Source organism: Ips typographus, linkage group LG8, assembly GCF_016097725.1.
Source record: "Ips typographus isolate SLU linkage group LG8, UJ_Ityp_2.0, whole genome shotgun sequence".
NCBI classification, from domain to species: domain Eukaryota; kingdom Metazoa; phylum Arthropoda; class Insecta; order Coleoptera; family Curculionidae; genus Ips; species Ips typographus.
Window position 1 is genome coordinate 6666672 of NC_138429.1, and position 26442 is coordinate 6693113.

Sequence of the window (26442 nt, forward strand, 5' to 3'; positions counted from 1 at the left end):
AAGCTAAAAAAGTATGTTGCATTTGCTGGATAAGTGAAAATCAAGGGCTGTTACTTTTTGAAATGAGAGTTTTTTAGTAACATTCCAAACATTTGCCTTTTCCTACTTTTTGTATTCTTTCAAAAAGTGTTTTGTAGAATGTAGAATTTGGAGGCTCTATTTTCCACAATTTAGAACACTTTTTTACCGTCACTTCATACCACTCGTATTGTTATTATAACACATATCACATAATGCAGCATAACACTGAATAAAGTTACGCACTTTGAATAATGCAACATGTTCAATAATATAGTCAGGCAATTAATTAGTGGGCGTCCAAGATCCAATATCTATTTCTTTATAAAATGGATACTGGACTAAAATCTTCGATTTCAAATTACAACTAAAGGTCATTTACACTAGTTCCTAAGTAAATGACTAAATTTCGCTAACAATGTTAGCTTGATCACTCTAATATTGTCAACAAACAATCACATTGTTCTAGACTGGGGTACAATGCAATAAAATAGGAATCGGGTCATTTGCAATTTGTCTTAATTTTTGTGCTTAGAGTAAGCACCTGTATATTATGATGAATGTTTGATTTTTGAAAATATTGTCAGAACCGTGTTTGTTTACATATTTTAAGGAAATGATAAGTGTGAGGGGAGCTCAGTTTAAGCTGGTATAAGACACCTTGAATTGATTGCTATTTTCAGATTAGAGGAGTTTTACTTACTTAATTTCAGCTGAGAACATAAACAATAATTCATTGATTTTCAATTGATTGGGTATTACTTACAAGTACTGGTAATACTTAGCTTCAGTGATGCACACACATTATTAGTGTAAATTACTAAGCTAATTAAAAAGTCCAAATTGCAGTTTTGACAAAAATAAGCCAATAAGTTTGACTTTCTAACTTCACGTTTTTAAAATTAATTTTATTGATTTTTATTACAGGGGGTACACAAAACTATCCAAAGTCACTGTTTTGACCCACCCTATAGTCAGAGCTGTCGCAATTACTCAAAAAAAGTAATTAAATTACAATTACCAACTACTCTCAAATTCGTGAAAGTAGTTGAATTACAATTAGTCAATGTTTTTAAAATGTAGTTGAACTACCAATTACTTCAGTAAAGTAGTTGAATTTATAGACAATTACAGTAGTTCAACTACTGGCATTAATTCAATTACTGATAAAATGTAGTTGAACTACTCAAATGTAATTGAACTACTAAAAGGTAATTTATTTATTGGCAGTAGTAAATGTACAGGGTGTCCAAATAAGAGTGGCACTCGGCTTTTTTGACTTAACGGTTAATCGTAGAGCTTAGAAAAAAAAAATTTGTTATAAAAAGGGGCCAAAAGAATCGCTAGAAAATATTTTCAGTTTCAGGAAATGTCCTCAAGAGGGCGTACTAACAACTTTAACTTAAAAAAAGTGCATATCTCCAAAATTTCAAATACAATGGCAGTTTGAAAGTACTTGCAAACGGACGTTTGCAAGTATTTTCAAAGCTACGTTTACTAGCAACAACTTTGATTAAAACCTTTTTTCTCCATTTCTTGACTTAAAGTGGTGGGGGGTAAGTCAATAGTTGCTTTAAAAAAACTGCGATAACTTCGAAACCCTTTGTCGTAGAACATTAAGTTTGGCACCATTGAAAAGAGCAGGTTTTTTTCTATTAGATGCTCCATAAATAATTATTTAAAGTTATTTTCTTTCGTCCACAGGTGGCGCTTTTTACAAAGAAATATTATTTTACCGCCTAACTCAAAAAAATTAAATGCCAACCTATAGCGTTGGTTAATGTTAAAATGAAGAGAACAAAATACTACACCAGGTAGCAAAAATCGCAACTTTCTAACTTTTTACTGTACTGTACTGTACTGTAATTCAATTACTCTGAAAGTAATTCAACTACTTTCAAAGTGGTTAAATTACAGAACAAATCGTAAAATCAATTACCAATTACAACTACTTTTGCTGAGTAATTGAAAAATCAATTACAATTATTGTTTTTGAAAAGTAATCTAATTACAGTAGTTCAATTACTTAAAATTAATTGAACTACATTTTCCAATTAAAGTAATTCAACTACCGACAGCTCTGCCTATAGTGTTGATGAACCATAACCGAAAACATATTACACTTTATAACTAACTTTGATTTTCTGTGTATTTTCTTTTTAGAAGTACAAATTTAGAAATCCTATTAAATCTACTGTATCTTTCTCAAAATTATGTTTCGAACGTGTGGGAAAAGATGACAATTTGACCCGAATATCTTAGAGAAAAGTGTCGGGTCCCACTGCTATTAACGGTCAAAATTTATGAAAATTTGTTTTTAGTTTTTGTTCTTTTCCTTTCTGACTGGCTACTAATAAAAGCTTTATTTGTAATAAAACATCATATTTTAAACGCTTTTATTATCACGATTTGTTGATGAAACATTCAATATAATTTCTTGTAAATATTCACCATATTAATATATAAACATTTTCCGTCTATATAATAATAAATAAAAATAACAATCGATAAAAGTAAATAAACGAAATTTCTTCATTTATTAAAAACTCTTTCTCACTTATCTCACTTTCTCTCTCTCTCTGTCAAATAGATTATAACAAAAATAAACACGCGATAGATTTGATCTTAGTGTATAATAATTTAAAAACGACGGGCCGTCACTTTTGAGCGGTGGCGACTGCGCCGCAGGGAATGTTCCGTTCCTGTTCCGCGTTTCATTCGAATTTCTTCTTGTCCTTCGGCTGAGCACGCTTTTGCAATTCAAGCTGGAGGACGCCCGACTGCCGCCTGCGGACTGCCGGGTAGAAACGCGGGAGGCGAATGAGTGCTGCTGATCGGTGAGGTCACCATTCGGGTGTGCTGCATCGATAAGCTGGCCATGGCGGTTATCGTTTCTTTGTCCTCTTTTTCTGTACGCACCGCGTCCGTGTAGGAACAAAGAGCAGTTTTGGATGCCTCCCTCAAACATGGCCAATGAACTGCTTGAACTGCAAATACCTGAAAAATTAACAATTCACTGTTTAATTAGTTCAAACTGATATTTTAGATCAGTAGCCCTAATTTTTAGAACGTCAATCAAGAATTAGGGTCGATCCACTGGTTATGGCCACTTATACTTTTTTTAAGACTACAGTAAATTAATTCCTTATCTTTATAATTTATGAATACTGTAGCATACATTTGGTCGACCTTAACTGTATACTTTTAACTTCTATGAACTGAAAAGTACCGGGTGACCCAATAAGACTGTTCCTCGACCATATCTCATAATCTCATTTTCTCAATATTTCAGGTTAGGAACGAGAATGTGAAAAATGGTTTTCACTGGCCTATTTGGATGTTATTTGGCTACATTTTCATAAAGAAAGTCATATCATTCCATTTTTTTTTGGAATTTGAGTCGTGGTGTCAAAAGTAGCCCCCTGGCGCAAAGATTCAACTAAATTAACTATATTTTGGTTGATTCTTATTGCCCAAGAAATACTCATTTCAACAATACTGAATTTGTTAAAATTGGTCAAACCGTTAAGAAGTTAAAGCAGGTTATTGCAAAAGCAATTAAACACCTCACGCCATCTTTGTTTTTGAAATAACAGAAGTTTATTTTTTACGAAAATGATAACTTGGTTCAAAATGCAATTTAAAAATTTAAGATGGCAGTTACGGCCTCTGGTGGTCATTTTTAGAACTTGAAAATATTTTCCAGCGATTCTTCATGACCGATTTACCTAAAAAATTTTTTACCCCAAAATCATACGACGAACGGTCTTATTAAGTCACCCGGTACTACTAAATTTGATCGGAGTTTAATTTATAAAAAGAAAACACTAAATCAACTAACCAACCTTTTGCAGTGTCACAGCTGCGTTTGCGCAAGGTGACCTAGCTAGTTCAAGCGGGGAAATGGACGAAGGAGCGTCACCCAGCAGCACTCGTACGCATTCCTCCGCTGAATCACATATCGACGTTAAATCGTAGCCTCCTTCCAAGGCTAACACAATCCGACCGTGAGCCAGCTGCATTAACTGGCGCGTCATGTAACCAAAACAGGCGGGTGACACTCGGTAGCCGCCCAAAGGCGGCAAGTGGCCGTCCGTGGCATCGAAACCGGCTGATACTAATATCACGTCCGGATCAAACTCCTTTGCGATTGGAAACACCACACTTCGGAAAGCGGCCAAGTATTCCGCATCTCCCAAGGGTGGATTCAATCCGCCCGACCATGCGATGTTTACGTTGTATCCTAGACCAGCCCCTGTGCCGCATTCCGTTACTCCACCAGTACCCGGAAAGAAATTACCTTCGTCGTGTCGATGCATCGATATAACTAAGACGCGTGGATCGTCGTAGAAAATCTCTTGTGTACCGTTTCCGTGGTGTACGTCCCAATCAAAAATCAGAATTTTATGGACGCGATGGTCTTTTTGTAAAACTCGAGCAGCTATGGCAACGGAATTAAAGAAGCAAAACCCCATGGCTTGTTGTGGTTCGGCGTGGTGTCCGGGCGGTCGTACGATCGCAAAACCGTTTCGAATGTCGCCCGTCCATGTGCGGACAGCCAATTCAACTGTACCGCCCACGGCCATACGAGCAGCCGGGGCGGTATAATGCTCGTTCCAGGTGGTGTCCGTGTCCACGCCGATGCCACCGCAATTTAAACGGACGAAAGCGTTTACTGGGAGGGCGCTCAACTTGGACATGTCCACTTTGTGCCTGCAAAAAAAAAATCAATTTGTTTTGTGAATTGGATTACGTTTTGTTGGGTTGGTAACGATGAGTGTTGATGTCACGATTATATAGCTGAATATGTTAATGTGTCATTGATAAGTTACAATATTTACTATTTAGAGGCCTCGGTTGGCTATAACAAATATAATAACAGTGTGATTTTGTCACTATCTTACTTTTTTGGAGAATCCTGACATTTCAAAAATGATTTTAGAGGCATATGGCAAATTTAAAATAATTCTACAGATTGTATATAAAATGCTTGTATTTTTAGTTTTTGTATAGAATATGCGCTTTGGAAAGTAAAAACGAAGAAATGCTGGAAAAACTCTGAAAATTTGAATGGAATGTACAGCAAAAGTACAATGAACGTGAGCCAGTTCTCGACCAACAATTTTGCTATTTAACTATTATCTCTCTATACAGGGTGGTCCAGTTTTAAATGTCAATAACTCACCAATCCATAGCCAATTAAAAAATAAGTTGACTTGCATTATGTCATTTTCCTGAAAAATGCTTCCTAAGGAAAATACAGTCCTTCAAATTTCTGTTTAATTTGCATGTGCTGTGTAGAGAATAATCATTAATAAAAATGGTTGTTACTTAAGTACCCTCTGTTTTTAAAGTGCTTTTACTAAAAAATCGGTTTTTTGTCATAACTGTCAGACCGTTGGAGCAATTTTGATCAAATTTGGACCAAGCACTTATGAAGTTATTACTCATTATGAATGACGTTTGCCAAAATTCTCCAGTAGCGTAAATAGAAGAAGATGGTTTTCATGTTTTTGCCTAATTTTCTACGTCTCTAGAGATTTTTCAAAAATTACAGTTTCTTGTTGCCGATGGAAAAGAAATTATCTCTTATAAAATTCTGATTTGAAACTTCGTTTACGAGACAATTCAGTTATTACGTTCAAAGAACCAAAACTAACCCAACTCAACCTAAAAATTGTCTTGGAATTGGGAAATTTACTAAAGAAGCTTAAAAAATTTCATTGTAGCCAGTTTTTATAGTTTCCAGGCAAACTGAAAGACTAGTTTTAAAAATTGACTTAGAAAAGATAAAAATTCATTTCTGAAGCTGAAAAATTGTGTTTGTAACCAGTTTTCATGCAAATCGAGAGACTTTAATATAGAAAATTGACTTGAAAACATAAAATACTACCTTTTCTATAATTTTTGACTACAAATTCATACATTTAAACCTTCAAAATTGACTAGAACACCAAAAAGTGACTCTGAAGCAATGAAAAGCGACATCAGAAGCTTAAGCATTTGAAGAAAGTTTTCATAATTTGAAGACAAATTTCAATGTTATGACAGTCTTGAAAACAAACTTTTCGTGCTCTTTACTTTGCTTTTCATTTTCTTAGAATTCTGGACTATTTTTGGTGCTTCAAAACTGCTTTCAGCTTGAAAAATCGAGTTTCAAGACTATCTTCACCAAGTTATTGACATAGCAAACTTAAAAAACAATTATTACATTATTCATAGACTTAAAATGGCATTCCAAGCTTTGTCACAGTTAAATTGACTTCTAGACACCTCAGTGCTAAAAATTCGAGTATTTCTTAAAAATCTAGACTGTTTTTAGTGCTTTAAGGCTGTTTTCAGTGCCTCAAATCGAGTTTCAAGACTATCTTTACAAAGTTTTTGATTCATCAGGCCTAAAAGCCAGTTTGTACACAGTCCATAGTCTTAAAAATGTTATTTGAAGCTTCTTCTCTATTAAATTGACTTCTACACTCATAGGTGCAATAAATTGTAGCATCTCTAAAAAATTCAGGCTGTTTTTAGTGATTTTTAAGACTGAAAAATCGAGTTTGACTATTTCCAAAAGTCAAGTTTCTCCAGTAATAAAAATAAAAAATTTTGGTACCAAATGCTACAATTTTGATTTTGGTACCAAATAGTCCTAAAATTTACTTGTTTCAGTCCAGAAAATTGAGTTGTACACCAATTAAAGTGGACTCTCTTTAGTCCTTGTAAAGTCAGTTCTAGCCTTAAAAGTAAACTTTTAGATTATTTTTAGTAGTAAAAAATGAGTTTTATTTGTCTTGATTTCCGGACTGTTTTTAGTTCTAGAAATCCAGTTTCAGACACTCGACCAGGATGGCAGTCTGAGAAAACGAATCATAAGACTATTCCTAGTAGTAAATAGCAAGTCTTTAGACTATTCAGTACAAATTTGGACTTTCACAAGTCTTGGATGTTCAGTTTTAAATTATAAAACGATTTTTTAAATTGAAATTTGGAGGACTGTATCTTCCTTAGGAAACGTTTTTCAGAAAAATGACATAATGCAAGTCAACTTATTTTTTGATTAGCTGTCAAATGGTGAATTATTGACACTTAAAACTGGACCACCCTGTATAAAGTGGTAAAGATGTTCCAAAGTTTAATGAAAAAATTAAATATCTCGAAAACTGCTGATCGTAGAGATTTCGTTGTTCCACCATTTTAAGAGCATTTTCTTTTAAATTCCAACCAAACACATATTCAATTTTTGAGTGTTTAATTTTCTTCAGTAATAAAAATTCACACAGATTTGTACGACAAACGGCAACTAATCAAAATATATTTATGTTATGAAACGTTCAGCTTTCCGGAAATTTCCCGTATTACTATATGGAAAAACCCCAATAATGATTCTGTCAAGTGGATTAAAGATAAAAAGAATCGTTTATGCTGCAAAGAAATTCCTCGCATATTTTTCCCCAGATTCTAAATGAGCTTTTCAATAACCAAATCACTTATTTAAATTAATCAAAATATTGATATAACCTCCTCCTTAGGCTAAGGAGAGTATAGATTTCCGGTAAAGAAAAACCAACAGATTATATTTGTATTATGATAAAAGTGACAATGATTGGCGGAATACTGCCGAAAGGTTTGATAGTCTAACTAACTTTACAATAATCAAATACAACAAACATTAACTAATGAGTACTAATAATAATAGTTCATTCTCTACGACTGTCACATAATATACGCATTTCTAATTGGTTATCAATTACACACCTCAGTGAATAGCAGTGTTGTCATTCAAATTATTCCTATTTTATTATTCACTCCACACAGCCAATTTAGCCAAAACTAGTGTCATGTAAGGTTTAATGTAGTTTGCATCCAGGTTTTCTCATAGAAGTGTAGAAAGTACCTTCTTGTCGTGTATAATATTATTCTCTGATTCGATTAACGTTTTGAGTGTAAAAACCAAATATCTTACCTGTTAAGCGTACTGGTACCATAAAGTAGCGCGTGCGTTTCGGAATGGCACAACTGCAATTCTTGCGTGGTGGCTTTCCGTAAACGGTGCCGGTCACATCGGGCGACCAATCCGGTTTCGAGCAACCTCGACCAAATGCTTTGCAGCCTACCAGCGTGCTCTGGATGAACAATGTTGTTACCACACACGCAGGCGTGTTTCAACATTTGACTGTCGTACGCCAAACCGGTAGTGGGCGCTGATGAGGCCCGACGCCGTGTCGAAATTGACAATCCGTCCGGGGCGCCCAAGTGCACAATTGGGGAACTCAATGCTCTTGATAGTGGCCGGATGCTAAATTATTGCAAAACAATCAATTAATAATTATTCGTACAGGACAGTTGGTTTTTTAATTTAAAAAGTTTTGAGTGTTAAGATTCGTTGGGATTGCAGGATATATCAGTTAATTCTGTGCTCAATGACGTCTTGATCTTGGTTTTGCGCATTCAAAAAGGTGCATTTTGCTGTTTTTCTGTTTTATGTTATTTAATGTACCCTTTCTAATAATAGAGTATTCTTAAAACAAAAGCACAAATTCTATGTCATTAAATGGACAATAGTAACAATAAAATCAATATTAAAATAATCGTTTTCTCCCTAATTTCCATCTACATAAAGGGTGTTTCGAGTTTTTGTAATGTCAGTGATTATTGAACCATTATTAAATATTAATGAATATAGTCTATTCACGATCTTTTTCGCACACTCACACTGTATTTTTAGGGATAGAAAACGTGGTCCTGCTACAGAAACCATGGACGCCCCACTAATCTTACTAAACAACGTGTTCTATAAGGCATTAAGGACATTACATGGGAAAACTGCATGTTTTTAACTGAGATATCCTGGAATCCCAACGAAAAAAACAGACTGCAAAACGAAGGGAAAATTGTAATAACAGCATTTCAACGAAATTTTCTACGTCAATAAAACAATTAGGGTGGAATTGAATAACCGAATCACGTAATGACAAACAGTTATTTTGTGCGACCGACGTGGTTATTGCGTATGTCCTCCCCCAATACCGATTATTCAAGAAAGTCCTCATAAAGAGGCGGCCTTGAAGGCGCCCTCTAAAAATAGCCGAATCGATAAAGCGTATGGCTGCCGCCCACCAGGCCGAAAATAGAACCAGCGGCGGCGCGTCCCGACCGCCACTTTAGCCGTAAATCCGCCGCTTACCTTCTAGATTCGTTGGCTCTCAACTCCAAATCACGCTGCTCCTGCTCCTCGGGGGGCGGCTGAGGCGGTTCAGGTTCTGGGGGAGGCGGACCCCTCAAAAGCGGGTGGCCCAAGGGCAGCGGGGACGATTGCGCTCTACCTAAAGGCCGGATTACTCCCCGGACTTGAGGTTCCTATAGAGGATTTGAGTTAGCTTCTAACGATCTTATAACGTTCGATTTGATTTGAAATCTGTTGTAAAATCAAAGTTTTTTTTATATAACATTCAACATGGTGAAACGACGTTGATATGCTCTGAACTTTGATAATTTCCAGACATATCTAACACACTAACCTGTAATTCACTAATAGTATCCAATGGGGTTTCCTCATGCTCACTATCTATAGCCGGCAGCGATGGATAGAAAGGCAAAGTACCGGGCAGCATTTGTCCAGTCAAGGGCATACCCAAACGGGCAGTACAGGCTGCCCGTACTGCCGCCTCCGACAAGTCGGGTGTGAACACGTGATGGGCGGCTAATGAAATATTCGGCATCGATGGGCTGCTAAAGAGCGGCAGTCGTTGGTACTCGTCCGCTTCGCACGGAGGACTTAATTCCTTTAAAACGACAAATTTTAATAGAAAAATAGATTACAAAAATGATTAATAACGAACCTTTGGTGGTTCCTGAGGTGGAGATTCGCTCGGTGGCAGGCATGAGCTTAAGAGCTTCTTTTTGAGCGATGGAGGAAGTCTTTTACTCATTGGGCTACTTCTACGTTCCATAACCCGTTGTTTTAAGCGTACTTTGAGCAAGTTAGGCTCGGAAGCTGAAAATTAACCAAATGATTAGTTAATCATATTTTTGTCAAATACTTGGAAGAATAAACATATATAATTAAACATCATAATAATTATTTTTTTTCAATAATTATCATTATTGATCGATTAGTAACTTGAGAAATTAGTTTTGTCTACCTTAATGGTCATTGTTGACCTCAAAAAATAGTGTCTAATCTCTAGTTCTAGTCTGGCACAAACACAACAAAAAAGGAAATATTATTGACCTAGGTAAATAATAATGTCAATGTCTATTGAGACATATGACATATAGAGACAGATAAATTAGGTTGTCTTTTCACGTTGTTGTTTTGTTGTTATCCTAAATTTTAAATTTTCAATATAAGGACCATCAAAAGTATGGTTAATAGTGGAAAAAACACTATTAACCATGATTTAGATAGCTTTTATTGACCTTGTGTCTTAAATCTGAAAAAACTGTTAAAACTCGACATACGGTCAATAAAAGCTTCTGTCTAAACCTTGGTTAATAATATACTATTTTTACATTGTTAGGTGAGCAGGATACCAACTTTGAAAAATATTTACAAGAAGAGTATATAGATTATGGAAGCACAAGTAGATATGTTACGACCCAGTTAGTCATAAGACTGATGGGTAAAAGTTAGTTCATCAACCTCATTATTGTTGTAATTCCCAAGAAAAGTGATATTTTAATTATAAATTAGGTATTGCTACGTGAGTATTTGTAATAGGCTGTCTGAACATGACAAATCAAAAAACCCTCTCAGTAGTCCCAGTCTATTGTATGTAGACGAAAACCTTCAGTGGCATTTAAATAAATAATTAACAAATTTTCTCTCCTAACTGAAAGAGTTTTTAAAACATTTTTTTTACCTATTTCCTGTTTTATAAAGACAATAAAAAAATGAATTTTACTTCACTATCTGACGTACTTCAGTATTATCTACTAATAGTTACCGTACACCTTCAGCCAAATCGATACTGATGTAACCTCGAAAATCACAAAAACGTGTACTTCAAATTATTGAGGCAACAACTATTTCGACCTTCAAAGCAATAAATTACCCCAAATAACAGTAATAGGCCGATTCATTGATTAATCGATATAAGTTTTCTATAATTAATTTGGTCAATTGAAAAAAAGCGGCACGTGCAGCTATAGAAAATACATTTTAATGATTAAAAAGGGTTTCCTTGCTTTGGCATCCGAGAAAGAGCTAATCTTATCCTCTGCTGATCACAGTTCTTGAAAACGCGTTGCGTGAAAGGTCACCACCATCATCAGGCAATTTCCCCATTCAGGGACTTTTTATCGCATTTCCAGGCGACACTTTCCCGATACAATATAAACCGTTTCTTGTTTAGCAAAACCCACACACACACACGGTTCTTTTATACCTTCCATGTTTTTACAATGGCCTACTAGTGACCTTTCACCTACACATTCCAGCTTATAGGCAACACAGAAAAATTTCCTGTAAATGTTAAACGAATCATAAAAAAAACCTTTACCTGTTTTCCGTAATGGAAAATCGTTATTCGTTGTTGAAGAGTCAGACGCTGTGTCCATTCCCTCTGACCTAAAACAAAAAATATTAGGATTATTGCATTACCAACAGAATTTTAGTACTTGATACAAATATCTTATTTAAAGTAATGTTTTGCTAGTTTAAGTACTTTTAAAAATGTAATGTTTGTTACTTTTAATTTATATTGAAAACTTTTGATTCTATTTAAGAAGAAATTTTGACATGACAAAAAAATGTTGATTGGACATTAAATAAGATTGCTAACATTTTGTCCCTTTTCTCCTCCATTTAATACTAGAACTACCTTCTATTTAGGTAAAATATCATCAGTTTATTTAAAAGAACAAAATATGGATATAGGATACGTCAATAAGTCTAGGAGCACACAAAATTGGCTGACATCATCGCACCCAAGCTATAATATTAGACCATGCCAAACCCAGGTGTTAATAGTTGGAGTATGTTCAAGTAAACAGTAAAAATTGCGGTCATTAATCATATTATTATTTTCATACATAATCTGATATAATATTTACAGCAGGTGACAAGTGTTCAACTTTGAGAGACGCGGATTTGTTTTCATTTACAAACTAGATAATTAAATACCTGAATTGAATTTACAATAAAGTGTATTAGTTATGGTTAGTAAGGTTACAATGTTAATTTTCGTAAATATGTATTTTTTCTACGAGAGTGCGCGAAAGATAACATTTCCGCACTATTTTTATTCTCGAAATATAGACTTTCCCGCACTAGGGTGGGAAAATTAAATACCAATAAATATAATACGATATTACAATAAATACGAGGTGGTCCAGTTTTAAATGTCAATAATTCACCAATCCATAGCCAAGTAAAAAATAAGTTGACATTCATTATGTCATTTTCCTGAAAAGTGCTTCCTAAGGAAAATACAGTCCTTTAAATTTCTGTTTAAAAAATCGTTTTTTTTTGTCATAACTGTTAGACCGTTGGAGCAATATTGATTAAATTTGGAACAAGCACTTTATTACACGTTATTACGGTCAAAGACCCAAAACTAACCCAACCCAACTTCAAAATTGTCTTGGAAACGGAAAATTCACTTAAGAAGTTTAAAAAATATTATTGTAGCCAGTTTTCATAGTTTCCAGACAAACTAATAGACTTTAGTTTTGAAAATTGAATTAGAAAAGATAAACATTTCAGAAGCTTAAAAATTGTGTTTGTAACCAGCTTTCATGCAAATCGAGAGACTTTAATACTAAAAATTGACTTGTAGACATAAAAACTACTTTTTCAAGAATTTGTTACTACAAATTCATACATTTAAACCTTAAAAATTGACTTGAACCCCAAAATGTGACTGAACTAATGAAAAGTGACATCAGAAGCTTAAAATTTGCATTTGAAGTAAGTTTTCATAATTTGAAGACAAATTTCAATATTTTAGTCTTGAAAATAGTCTTAGATGCAGGACATTGACATTAGATTCATGAAAATTGTCTTGAAAACTAACTTTTCGTGCTTTTTACTTTGCTTTTCATTTTCTTCGAATTCTGGACTAATTTTAGTGCTTCAAAACTGCTTTCAGCTTGGAAAATCGAGTTTCAAGACTATCTTCACCAAGTTATTGACATAGCAAACTTAAAAAACAATTTTTACATTCTTCATAGACTTAAAATGGCATTCCAAGATTTTTTTTTTGTCACTATTAAATCGACTTCTAGACACCTCAGTGCTAAAAATTCGGGTATTTCTTAATAAATTAGACTGTTTTTAGTGTTTTCAGTGCCTCAAATCGAGTTTCAAGACTATCTTTACAAAGTTTTTGACTTCTCAGGCCTAAAAGCCAGTTTGTCCACTGACCATAATCTTGAAAATGTTATTTCACGCTTCTTCACTATTAAATTGACTTCTACACTCATAGGTGCAATAAATTGTAGCACCTCAGAAACCACCAGAAATTCAGACTGTTTTTAGTCCTTTTTAAGACTGAAAAATCGAGTTTAAGACTATTTCCAAAAGTCAAGTTTCTTCAGTAATAAAAGTAAAAAATGTTGGTACCAAATGCTACAATAATAGTCTTGAGAACTAATTTTTAGAAATAAAATAGTCCGAAAATTTAATTTACTTCTAGACTTGTTGTCCAGTCCAGAAAATTGAGTTGTACACCAATTAAAGTCTTGAAAATATACTTTTGGACTCTCTTTAGTCCTAGTAAAGTCAGTTCTGGCATTAAAAGTCAACTTTTATACTATTTTTAGTAGTAAAAAGTGAGTTTCATGCACAATACAATCTTTGTCTTGATTTCCGGACTTTTTTTAGTTCTTGAATGCCAGTTTCAGACACTCAACCAGGCGGCAGTCTGAGAAAGCGAATCATAAGACCATTCCTAGTAGTAAAAAAGTTTCTAGACTATTCAGTACAAATTTGGACTTTCACAAGTCTTGAATGTTCAGTTTTAAACTATAAAACGATTTTTTAAATGGAAATTTGGAGGACTGTATCTTCCTTAGGAAATGTTTTTCAGAAAAATGACACAATGCAAGTCAACTTATTTTTTGATTGGCTATCAAATGGTGAATTATTGACACTTAAAACTGGACCACCCTGTATAATAGTATGGTATACAATCTTAGTTTATGTTTCTGATTCTAAATTATTATTCCATATAATAATTGTTTATTTATTATTAATATTAGTAACAAGTAGATTAGAGGCAATTCATCACATCAATAACCCATTTATGGTAATCAAGTTTTATTTTTGTACTTAATATTTTTAATGTTCTATTATACCTATATTTTAGTTACATATATATGAATATGTATACAGGAACAATATTGTTAAATTCACTATTATTAAAATTTTTATTTTCAATTTCAATTTATTTTCAATTATTGGAAACGCTCCTAGAAAAAAGGAAAGAGATTCACTTCAGTCAGCGTGCGGGAAAGTCTCACTTTCCGCACTTGTTAGGAAAACAGCTATTGTTTATTTTGTGTTGCACAAAAGTGTTTGTTTTTTTCTGACGCATTGCTTGTGAGTCACATTTTTCATTATGCATGCAATCAATGTTACATTTATTCCACTTTTTATTACGCTAATCCAATATTATGTTGTGTGTGCTTAAGAGTCTTTGAATGTCCATTAAAGCTCCTTGAAACTTGAACAATTAACACTAAATTCCCGTGCACAGGGTAATAATTAAAACTCATTTACTTTTATGTTTTGCATACAACTTTCAATCTTACGCCTTTTAAGCCACCCAGAAGGGTACTAAACTCGTTAATTTGCATACGAGCGTTTAATAATTTAAGTAAAACATAAAACTGTTGTCTAATGATTATTGAATTTGTACAATAGATTCCAGATTTAAGAGTGACAATGCACTTTACTGCCAGTTTCCTGACTGTTCCCAAGAATTTATTGTTATTTCCAGATATCTTTGTTGTAAAAAATATAGCGACTAATAGAATCTAGTTTGAAACCATAAACCACCGATAATAGATTTTTAAACAATTTCTACATGCAATGCACGTGGCTTGTAACATTTATTATTATAACGTTAATAACACGCAAACAATAGCTTTCTGAATGCATTTTTTTGCAGATTTTTAAAGGGCAAGGGTGCTTGCTAATAATGTTTTAGCACCATATTGTTATTCAATTATTTCATAGCATCACAGCTCTAAATAGCAGCCGTTTCCTTATTGTAGATTAATGAAAACTAATCATTTATCAAAAATCATTGAATGGATAACGACGAGTTCATCTGAAAATAGCAATTTCAATTAATTTCGAAAATTTCAAGGTGATCATCCGACTGTCGGGTTTATTTTTAATTGGAATCAGATATGATTACGCTCTATTGTGCTAGATTCAAGTCTCTCCTAGATGAATCAAGTTATAAAATTGCGTTACACAACAAAAATGTAATATCTGGTCGACAATGACAACGTAATCAACCGCCATTAACTAGTGATAAAAATAGACTGCTGCCTTTGTCCTATTCGTACGACAATAATGAGTAGGTATACCTAGTCAAGGTTAATACAAATTTTCAATAAATAATCGACATTTCCATGGAAAAAAACTACGAAACATGCATCATGTATCGCTTATTGAAAGGCAAATACGAAATTAGACAATTTTAATTTAATGGGGCTTGTGTATTTATTCACCTTCAATAATTATTGTCAAAGGTGTAACCTTTAGTACTAAACAGTGTACTTGGATGTTTAGTGGACCTGAAGTAGTAGTATTAGCATGTTTATAATTAACAATCTCACTATATTTACGGTGTTCTTAATTTAACTTAATCTATAAATGTCGTAATTGGGCTTGATTTGACCCAGACTTCATTCTAAAAATTATACTACTAACTCCCGTACATTATAATAAATTGTTTTGATTTCTGTTGCCAAATATAATTTAAGGCAAACATCTACAAGTAAAGGTCAGATAAAGTGTCAAACAATTAAGATAACATCAAAATTCCATTCTATAGTTCAAACTACATTTATTCTGAAAGGAAAAGATTTCTTGCAAGTTCAGTATACTATTTTACCTACGACCCCAGTGTAAAGAGCTAATTACGCATAGTTTTCCGTTATGTAATGACCCTCTTTGGATATACAGTAATAAAGATACAGATTTGATTAAATGGGAAGAAAGTTGCGTTATCATAGCCTTAATAAAATGGCCTTTATAGAACGTCAATTTTTTTTTAGTTTTTGAGATATTTAAAAATAAAAATAATTTTTTGATTTTACGTTTTTTTTTCTTAGACTAAAACTAAAGACAAATGCCGAAAAACAGTGTAAAAAGTGTCATACATCATTGAATTCAGAATAAAAAGAGTTTTCAGAATCTAAAATAAAAACATCAGGACCGTATTTAAAAAAACGAAGGATGATGGTTCCGCAAAAACGGAATAAAAAACTGACAATGCCACAATAAAGAGCATTAAAAGTTGATATGGAGAAGTGTCTTTAGTTTTGGTCTAAAAATTCACTTTTTTCAAAATATCTCAAAAACTAAAAAACAAAATCGACGTTCTCTAACTGCCATTTTATTAAAGCCATGATGACCTTTCTTCCCATTAAGCCAGGACTTTACACTTGGTCGTAGGTAAAGTATAGTACCACGTGCTCTAAGGCATTTGGAAACGCACTCATGGAATTACATATACAATGTATAATACATTTTACCATAACGTGCGTAAAATGCTTCTTACAGCACTAACGTATACTTTACATTAGACAATACGTATTTTTAAGGAAAACAAAGGTATTTTGAGTCACAGCATATTTGGCAAAAATGTGTATCCCCTCTCATTATAAATTTGTAATCAGAGCTAGAATAAGTAGATAACGAGGGGTAAACCGCTGGGGCATTATGGTGTACAAACTGTAGGAATTAATGGGCATTAGTGAGATAAAAAAAAAATGACCATAAAATACATTGTTTCTATACATTTACCCTCGCATTTACCATTGAAACTTAAATAAAATAAACAAAGTTTGGTCATTTCAATAAAATCCGTTAGAAAACAACGAAAAATGATGAATTTTGTATTTTTTTCCATACCACTAATTAATCAACTTTTATACGTCAATGGAAAGCTCATTTCATTGGCCATCCATCGACATATAAAAGTATATACAAAGTGTTACAAATGCGCGTGTTATTTAGGGTTAAGTGACAGGGTGCACCAGAAATACCTTTTGATTGGTTCAGGCCTAGTTTGACTCCGGAAAATTAGGAAAACACAGTTATGTGACCTACTAGGTCTACTACGAGGTAAATTTCTTGAAAAACTGTTTTTGTAAATGACAATTTTCGTAAGGGTTAAATTTGCCCGAAACACCTACACTATCCTAATGAGTTTCGCGTTATGTTGGCCACTTAGCGCAAGCAAAAACCGACCTTAATGTATTTCTACAGTTTTTCTACGGTCCTAGGTTTGACAATCACTGTGCTAGGTTTGTGCCAAATATCAGTGCTGGATCTGCACGATTTAAAAAAAAATCCAGTGGTGACAGTCAAGGAAAACATTTAGTTAGTTTTGGAGCCCTCTGGCGGCCAAATTTTTGGAAAGCCTATTTCATTTTCTACCCATTGACATATAAAAGTCTATATAAAGTGCTGCAAATAAACGAATTATTTTAATAAAGACTTTTTTTAACTAACCTAATACAAACTTACCTCAATTTTGAACAGAGGATCAGACAAAATTATAAGAATATGGAGGGTTTCATTTAAAAAACTAGACTTTCTGTCCTTTTTTAGAAATGATTTTTTGAGCCTATTTTTGATCACCCTGTATCATATATTTTGACGTTTTTTTGCACCCAGTTTTAGAACAAACCTTGTTTTACACGACAAAACACCAAAACCAAGAAGACGTTTCTTGATATGTGTAAATTAAAATTGTATTGGAGACTGAAAATATCAATTATTGTTAGGTTAGGTTAGGTAACATACAAGGACAATAAATACCTATAAAACATTTTTCTGGTTAATTAAATTAATAATAACTTGGACAATACATGAAACTACGACAATTTCTATAGAATTCTTAATAGAAAAATATGTCCTAAAATCCTAATTAAATTTTGAACGGGGAAATGCAAAATTTGACATTTTAAAGGGAGTTAGCTAGAATAGGACTAAATAAGAAATTTTTTAGCTTGATAGAGCCAATAAATCTTCTGCACAGATGTCCAAGAGTTAATTTGCACACATTTTTACCAAGAAATCAACCAAAACATGTTATTAAAAACGATCGTCAGTGAATAAAAAAGCACAATTTTCTGTGATTGTATATGGTTATAGTCTAGTAAGCAATAACCTAATGACCCACTTTTCGTTAGTGCACTAGGCTAGAGCTAAATAAATAATAAACTTATAGAGTTTGGCTCCCACTAGCCCATCCCGCTTACGTTATAATTAGAGAAAAATAAATATTGCAACTGTTTTGATTGCGTCTTAAAATAGAGACCAATAAAATTGAAACGACACGCTTCAAAACCATCTATATTAGGTGTAGTAATAGATTGGGCTCTGGTGGGTAAATTTAGAAAACATACTTTTGCTCGCAGGATTGATAGATGTTTGCTTCCTCAAAAATATTGGGGCAACTGCTACAAATCCAAAATAAAAACATGGGCTTACTTTGTTTCTTTGTTGGCGCTCATAATACATGGAAGTCACATCACAAATATTACGCTGGTGGTGGACAGATAGCGTTTAAAAATACGCCGGACCCAAACTAAAAATAGGAAATTTCATTAATAGAAATGTCCGCTTTTAACTGAGCGTTCGTGACTCAATGTGAATTTTTATACCACATGTTAAGTGGGTATTTTTAACTTGCTTTGTATATACGGACGCTCAACACAGTTTTATGTTGACTATTATGTTCCTCTTCGGGAAATTGTAATTAATTAAAAGACTTTGCCCAACACACTCAAATTCCTCACTGACTTTATTTAAATTATTATCAACGACTTCAGAATTACCTACTCGAGATACCAAACTTTTCCCACTATCTTCTGCTTAATGGCAAGTATATTAAGTATCAGTAAACAAACTTTGGAGCGATTTTGTAAATTTTCTGCGTATTGGTAAGTTTCTGACGGTAGACTCTAGTAGATAAGGTTTTATCTATCCTAAACCGGTAAAATGTACATAAAAATAGATCCAAATTATGTCGTTTTAACTACCTGAGTTATCAAAGGGCATTCTGTGACTTTCAAGACATCATTAATTGATAAGAAAATTAGTTACAAAGTTTCAAATTGCTTTAATTACTAAGCAACTAGGCTAATTTAACACAAAAGGTGAAAATTCGATGCGGAATTAAATGTGTCAGTATTAACTATAGAGTTGCAAAACTATGATGAAATCCTTTGATGTGAGTGTTGGAATTACTCATACAGCTAAAAATATGTACATTTTTTTATGATGTTCATTAAATGTACAGAGTGTGCGAGTATCTCGCTTATTTTTAAAGATACAGGTTAGATATGGCCTTAGAAGAATTTTTATAGCCTTTTCGTTTTTAAGGGGAAGGGAGAATTGTGTGACCATTTTAAATACCTTGAAATGCCTATAAAATACCTCACAATGCTTCTATTATTGCTCATAGTGATAAAACTGCCTCATATTGCCTTGAAATACCTCTAAATTATTTAAACTGTCTCAGAATGCCTTTTCTGTTTACCTACACATTTGTGGCATTCTTAAATTTAGTCATAAGGCCTCTGGTATTGAAACAATGATAAACCTTGATGAAATACACCCTTGACATTTTTTTGATCATTTGACAGGTTTTAGGTCAGATTAATTAAGTAGCATGTCTGCTTTTACAATTTACGACATTTTGACTCTTGTCAAAATGTCATAAGGATTAATAATTCAATAAAAATTGCTTCCTCAGGTTACCTGATTGCTTTTCCAAATTTTGAAAACCCAAACGCTTGAAATTGTTATTTTTTTTAAGTCACGTGACTGTTTTAGGTTAGGTTAGGTTACAACGCAAAGGTTTTTCCAAATTTGTGCCAAAAGCTTAAAAATTGATATCAAGTAACTGTTTTTCTATATTCTAACAAACAAAAAATGTTTTTTGTAGGGTTGTCTGAAATTACGGGTTATATTTTGACGTTTGAACGAATCTTCTAACTGTCATAGTAACCAAGTTGGCACGTGTCAAATAAAGACACCTGTCATTTAAAAGAAACAGTTGAAAAATTAAATATATAGGTAGTATTTCAAATTTAGACAGTGGTAAATTGCAAGAACTACGTCACGTGACTTGGATAATTCAATTTTTTGAACTTGCAACAATGTAAAGACCAGTTGACATTATCAAAAACAATCACGTGACCTTCAAAACGCAGTTTTAAATTTGGAAAATTAATAAATAAAATTTGGACAGTTGTAAAAACTTAAATTGCATTATACACGTCACGTGACTTGGATAATTCAATTTTTTGAGCTTACAGCACTGTAAAGACCAGTTGACATTGTCAAAAACAGTCACGTGACCATCAAAACGCAGTTTAAACTTTGGAAAATTTATAAATAAAATTTGGACAGTTGTAAAAACTTACATTGCAAAATACACGTCACGTGACTTGGATAATTCAATTTGTTGAACTTGCAACACTGTAAAGACCAGTTGACAATGTTGACATTGTCAAAAAGAGACACGTGACCTTCAAACTGCAGTTTAAAATTTGGAAAATTGATAAATAAAATTTGGACAGTTACAAAAACTTAAATTGCAAAATACACGTCACGTGACTTGGATAATTCAATTTTTTGAACTGGCATCCCTGTAAAGGACAGTTGACATTGTCAAAAACAGTCACGTAACCATCAAAACGCAGTTTAAACTTTGGAAAATTTATAAATAAAATTAGGAAAGTTGTAAAAACTTAAATGGCAAAATACACGTCACGTGACTTGGATAATTCAATTTTTTGAACTTGTAACACTGTAAAGGCCAGTTGACAGCTGTCTAAATTAATCACGTGACCTTTAAAATGTAGTATAAACTTTAAAAATTTGTTAAATTAAATTTAGACTATTTTAGACAGTTATATAAGCTGAAATTGTAAGAGACACATCACGTGACTTTGATTATGCAATTTTAGAGCTTGAAACACTGAAACTCCACGTGACTTCGTTTAAATTACGCGCATAAAATTGAGGGCCTCAGTTATTACCACATCAAACATTGATTGGTTTGAAATCTTGATCTGGCCGAATGGAGATTTTCTTGGGACTATTGTATCAATTTCCCAACCGGTTAAAACGGGATTTGTTGGTCGACAGGATTTCGTTGATTAGGTATCACCCGTCCGTTGCCCTCAAATCTTGAACAAAATGGCACTTCTTACATGAATGAAATATGAATCTTCTGTATGTGATGAATTGTATACTATTCAATTCAAAGCCACTATCCAGCAAGAAACGAGGCAAGAACTTTCACAAAAATGTGAGAATTTACCTCGGAATTTACAGAATATTAACAAAAAGTCAAGTTTAACATCATAATTTCCTGATCACCCTGTATATGCTTGTAAGAACAATAGCTTTAACACTAAATTTGAAACATTGAAACACCCTGTATACCAGAACGTATGCCATTTCAGATAGGTAGCAAAAATAGCCTCTTTTTGATAGTGTAATTTTTCCTTTTTTTTTGTATTCAGGCGTATAAACAGGGTAACAAAATGATTTTCTCAAATCAAGTCTTGTCCTATATTCTTCTCAAGGGCCTTCTTCATTTTTTTTTAAGTAAATTTAATATCTCCTTTTAATACTGAATACTGAAGTTTAGGTACTATGTTGAATTTAATTTGGAAGAGTCTTGACATTTTTTTTAACCTGGAAAGTCAGTTTCACTTCTGAAAGACTTTTTTTTACTTGCTGCGACAATGAAAGCTTTCCTACAAAAGCTTTTATCAAATTTCTCAACCGTAACAAGCTGGATTCTTCCCGGATCCCCCAATTTCACCTGTCCATTATCGACTATCTTGGGAATTGGGTATTAAAGGTCAAGGACAATTTTCGACACGTGCGTGGGACACGCACGTGTCGCCACGTTGACTTATGAAGAAAGCCGACGTAATGTCTGGTCCGCTATTTTCTTGCTTTTATTGGTTTTTTACCTTAATTTTCCTACAACAGGTGAAATATAATTATACCCTTATCATCGAACAAACAGGATACTACAGAAACGTGTTTGGTTGGCGTTAAAACTATTACCGTATTGTCAAATTATACAGTCGTCACTACTAGAGCTAGTTTTAATTCACACACTTATCTATCTACAAACTAAAAATAGACCTGGGAGCAATTAAATAAGCTATAAAAATAAAAATACCCACTGTTATAAAGTGTGTAACCTTCGCCTTCCTAATGTGACTGCAAGTTTGAATGTGCCTTTACTCTGCGCAACAAAAACACGTTTTATTTTGACGAAATTAAGTGATGTCGCATAAACAGTAAATGCCTAATATATTCCATGATGTCAAGAAAAACTCTAAAGTGGGTAGCTTTGAAATGGCGTTGCCTTGGAAACAGGTAATTCCCTTTTGACCTTATTTCATAAAGCGTTCCCTTCCAAGAAAACGTGGAAAGCAAAACCTTTTATTAATGTATCAGATCTGAAGGAAAGTTCAAGGCCTCGACCGCCCCAATACCCCGGCACCTTTTTCATATTGCGGATTGCGTCTTGGCTAAAACTCAAGAACCACTAAGTCTGGTCATCGAGCGTGCCCACAGCCGCCTCGATCGACTGAAAAGTGGAAATAGTTATGCTATGCAACTCGCAACACCCCCGGGGCAAATAACAATGGGAAACATTGACGTTTCAAGAGCTAAAAATAGACCGGCAACCTGTTTGCAGGGGCGGCAGCTCCTGAAACCACTGTGACACACATAAAAACGATCCGGGTCACGTTGTTGATTTACCGACGCTACTGATTCGCCCCCGGATGGCTAAAAATAGCTTGTACCCCCCATTTGGGGGAATGGGTGGTTAAGCAAAATGGCAACATTGGCGTTGTGGAAAAGTGGTTTTTCCTGAAGATTGAAACATAAAATTGATTGTTTATTCAAGACCAAACCACCAACTCGTATTAGGTTGAAAACAGAGATACAACTGCACTAAATTGGTCATATGTCAAGGTTTGGGCTAAGGATTCACCTTTCTCAAGGTTTAATGACAATGTAGTGAGTTATCCTCTTAGTAATTGTGCACTATTTTGTATTTAATAGTGATTTCAAAGAAAACTTAACGCAAGAGGAATTCTGCGATTGGATAGAAACTATTGTAAGAATAAAAATACATTTATTTAGGAAAAGCATTTTTTTGGAATGCTAACTAATAATTAGAACTGAATTTGAAAAGTTCAAACTTTTGAAGGGGGGTGGACAAGGGGGTGGAGATCTCCAAATCTCTTAGACCTACATGAAATACCTATATGATCTTTACTTGGGTCTTTAATATTCTTCTCTAGTATTCTATCGCAGACAATGACAAGATGAATCTTCCTCAGAACCTTCCAAAAGCTTACCAAAGAACTAAATTAATTGGGTTGTTGCTAAGTTGTCTGAGAGTTGAATAATAACTTTTAGGAAGGATATAAAAGAAGACACCCCATTATACAGTAAATTAACTACCAACCAAGTTTTAACATTTATAAGTTATACTAACTGAAAGTATAATGATAATTTACCTATTAAATAATAAATTGGTCTGATGTCCTTTAATTTTTACTTTTGTTATCTAGAAGAAGTTGTTAGAATAAATTATTCAAAACAGCTATAAAAAATATTACTAGAAACAATTCAAATTGGTATTTTACTATTTTCGAATAATGCCACTTGTAGCTTCAATAACATTGAGTATGACGAAAAGTGCAAAGAAAAAAGACAACAGTAATATGGGTTACTTGCACCAATGCATTTACCTAGCTTATCCTAAAATGAAATTTGAAAATATGAATAGAATCACAATCTCAGTAAAATGTATCAAAAATGTCACATTCCAAACAGAACATGTTAATCCAATTGGTCACTAGAAACACTTTAAGTTGCTATGCTATTTGAATGGTGCAAAACTCACAAACATTTGACTGCTTGTTTCTTTGAAGCTCTATGAGAAAACCACAGAGGACAACAACTTTGACAGTTGGTCACATGGGTACTACTGTCAAATTGACTCCATGGAGCTCTAAGTTCACATACTCAGCATTTGGTGGGTAGTTTCCAAGGTAGTTTCGGTGGTTTACCTTTTGAAAATGTAATTCCTTTAGGGGGCTTAGGCCACTTTGATCTCAAATATATATAGAATTTTTTTGGGTCACTGTGCAACCCTAAGTGTTCACAATCCACATCTAAAAGTATACAGAATTTCTCATTAGTATTTTGTGCCTATTGGCCCTTTAGACCCACTGATGTCACTTTTTTGGAATTTCCTCCACAGAGAGACTTTGCCTTCAAGTCTCAGAACAGGACATTTTTTCTATAGCACTTTTTGAGACAGTATGGACTCTGACTGCACAATCCACTGACCTAAAAATATATAGGTTGTCCCATTTGAAATTATTCACTTTTGGCCCTTTAAGCCCAGTTATATCACTTTTCTGGAAATACCTTTACAGAGTGGAATTTTCATTTCCATTTTTTTCTAAGTATAACACTTTTTGGGTCATTGTGTAGCTCTGAGTGTGTGCAAGCCACTCAGGGTGGCTTATTTGAATATCTTGACTTTTGACACTTTAAATGCAGTGAGGCAAGCAATTCCTTCAGCAAGTTGAGGCCAATTTTGACAGGTGACAACACTTATCTAGAAATTCCTTCACAGAGAGAAGGCCAAATTTGACCTCAAGTCTCTCAGAATAGGGCATTTTTCTCTAGCACTTTTTGGTTCACTGTGTAGCTCTGAGTGTTTGCAATCTGTTGACCTAGAAATTTTACAGGGCGGCTTATTTAAAATTCTTGACTTTTGGCATTTTGAACATAGTAACTTTACTTTTCAAGCAATTCATCTTTGGAGGGTTAAGATCAATTTTTCTTGGGTTTGATAGCTACTTTGATGATGAGTTAAGATAATTCTACTTTTTTTATGTTTCCATTCTTGTTTTATACAATGTTGTCAGTAACTTTTCTAGTTTTAGAAGAAATGTTTGTAATTTGTTATGCATTTTTGGTAGCTTTTTAAGGCAATTTTAAGGATAGTCAGTTAGAATTTAAGCAATCACAAATTACACACTTAGTCCAGTTGAAATCAACAGTGACTATTAAGAACTAAACTGAACTATTAAGGAAAGTTATCTCATTTGTCTTACATTCCAAGTGTAATGATGTCCACACAACAGGTGCCTAGTGTAATGTTTGGGTTGGCTAAACAAAGTAATGAGTCTAATGATATTCTTGGAATTGGAATTTACTAACAAATAACCGCCAATGAAATGCATGTTTTCTTGTGCAAATTACATCAATCCCGAAAATAACCATAACAGAATTGTTGTTGCATGTACGGCGGATTTGATAATTACCACAGTAATAATAGTGAAACGCTTCCCGCGACTTTCAAACTATCACAATATTACAAAAATACGGCTTGTTTACAAACAACGACCGCCGTTCTAAACCGCGCAATAAATTCCCCACAATAACAGCTGAGAGACCTTTGCACTTACCAGCATGAGTTATCCGGACGGGCAATCTTCGAATTCCCCGATCTTCTTTGCCTCAAAAAATCCTGCAACTTCTGCTTGACCTCGGTGGAGGCCACGGCGCTCTCCTCGTGCTTCTCCTTCTTCCTGAGCGCCTCCAGCTGCTCCCGTTGCCTGATTTCCTGCAGTTGCTTCTGCCGTTCCCAGAACTCCTTCAGGTGCTGTCGCAATTGTTGCTCGTGCTGTTCGGCGAGGTGCTGTTGCTGCTGCTGGAAGTGTTGCAGCAGGATTTGATGCTGCAGCTGATGCTGCTTTTTAATCTGCATAATTTGCTGTTCGAGTTCGCGTTCGGCCGCCTCGCCGTCCGCCATCCCCTTGTTGTTATTATTGGTTATTGTCCAAGACATCAGTCTGAAACACTAGTAAACCGCACTGTAACGCGCACTATCCCGTACACTAATTATTCAAAAACGACCTGTTAATAATTAATGCCTGCTGTTGACGGATTTTATTATATCGTGAGGTCATTTCGGTCGCTGTTATCCGCTTGAATATGGATGGGTACGTACACGCTGCAGGACTGCGAATAAAGCGGCAGCGTTGCCGCGTACTGCGTGTCAGTGATAAGGCGTCAGCAGCGCCACTTAGCAGGAATTACTTTGTTGCTTTATCTCTGTTTTGCAGGTGTTCAGTCGTCGTTTACTATCTTTGTCGCTAGTTGTCGCGTTC

The 26442-nt window shown here is 34.2% G+C and overlaps 2 protein-coding genes across 3 annotated transcripts in view; one reads left to right on the top strand and one right to left on the bottom strand.

Moving 5' to 3' along the window:
- LOC145732784 (dystrophin-like) overlaps nt 1-26442 on the top strand; it is a 75974-nt gene that overhangs the window by 22480 nt on the left and 27052 nt on the right. The gene's annotated exons all lie outside the window — the stretch shown is intronic.
- HDAC4 (histone deacetylase 4) lies at nt 2401-26311 on the bottom strand. Of its 2 annotated transcripts, none has more exons than XM_081985674.1 (8): nt 25738-26311; nt 11514-11581; nt 9852-10006; nt 9531-9794; nt 9197-9369; nt 7976-8308; nt 3860-4731; nt 2401-3015 (listed from the first exon to the last, which is right to left on the bottom strand). In XM_081985674.1, the coding sequence occupies exons 1-8, from the start codon at nt 26118-26120 to the stop codon at nt 2576-2578; spliced, it is 2688 nt and encodes an 895-aa protein (XP_081841800.1). In that variant the 5' UTR covers nt 26121-26311; the 3' UTR covers nt 2401-2575. The 2 variants fall into 2 exon arrangements, with proteins under 2 accessions (XP_081841800.1, XP_081841801.1); XM_081985675.1 differs by having other exon boundaries at nt 2527-3015; nt 3864-4731; nt 25738-26310.

What these genes read in the sequence shown, in the direction of transcription:
- HDAC4 (XM_081985674.1), bottom strand. Translation starts at nt 26,120, where the DNA reads ATGTCTTGGACAATAACCAATAATAACAACAAGGGGATGGCGGACGGC. An exon ending in CGTCCGGATAACTCATGCTG is followed by an intron (nt 11,582 to 25,737) that starts GTAAGTGCAAAG and finishes TTTTTGTTTTAG; the next exon opens with GTCAGAGGGAATGGACACAG. An exon ending in TTTTCCATTACGGAAAACAG is followed by an intron (nt 10,007 to 11,513) that starts GTAAAGGTTTTT and finishes GTTAATTTTCAG; the next exon opens with CTTCCGAGCCTAACTTGCTC.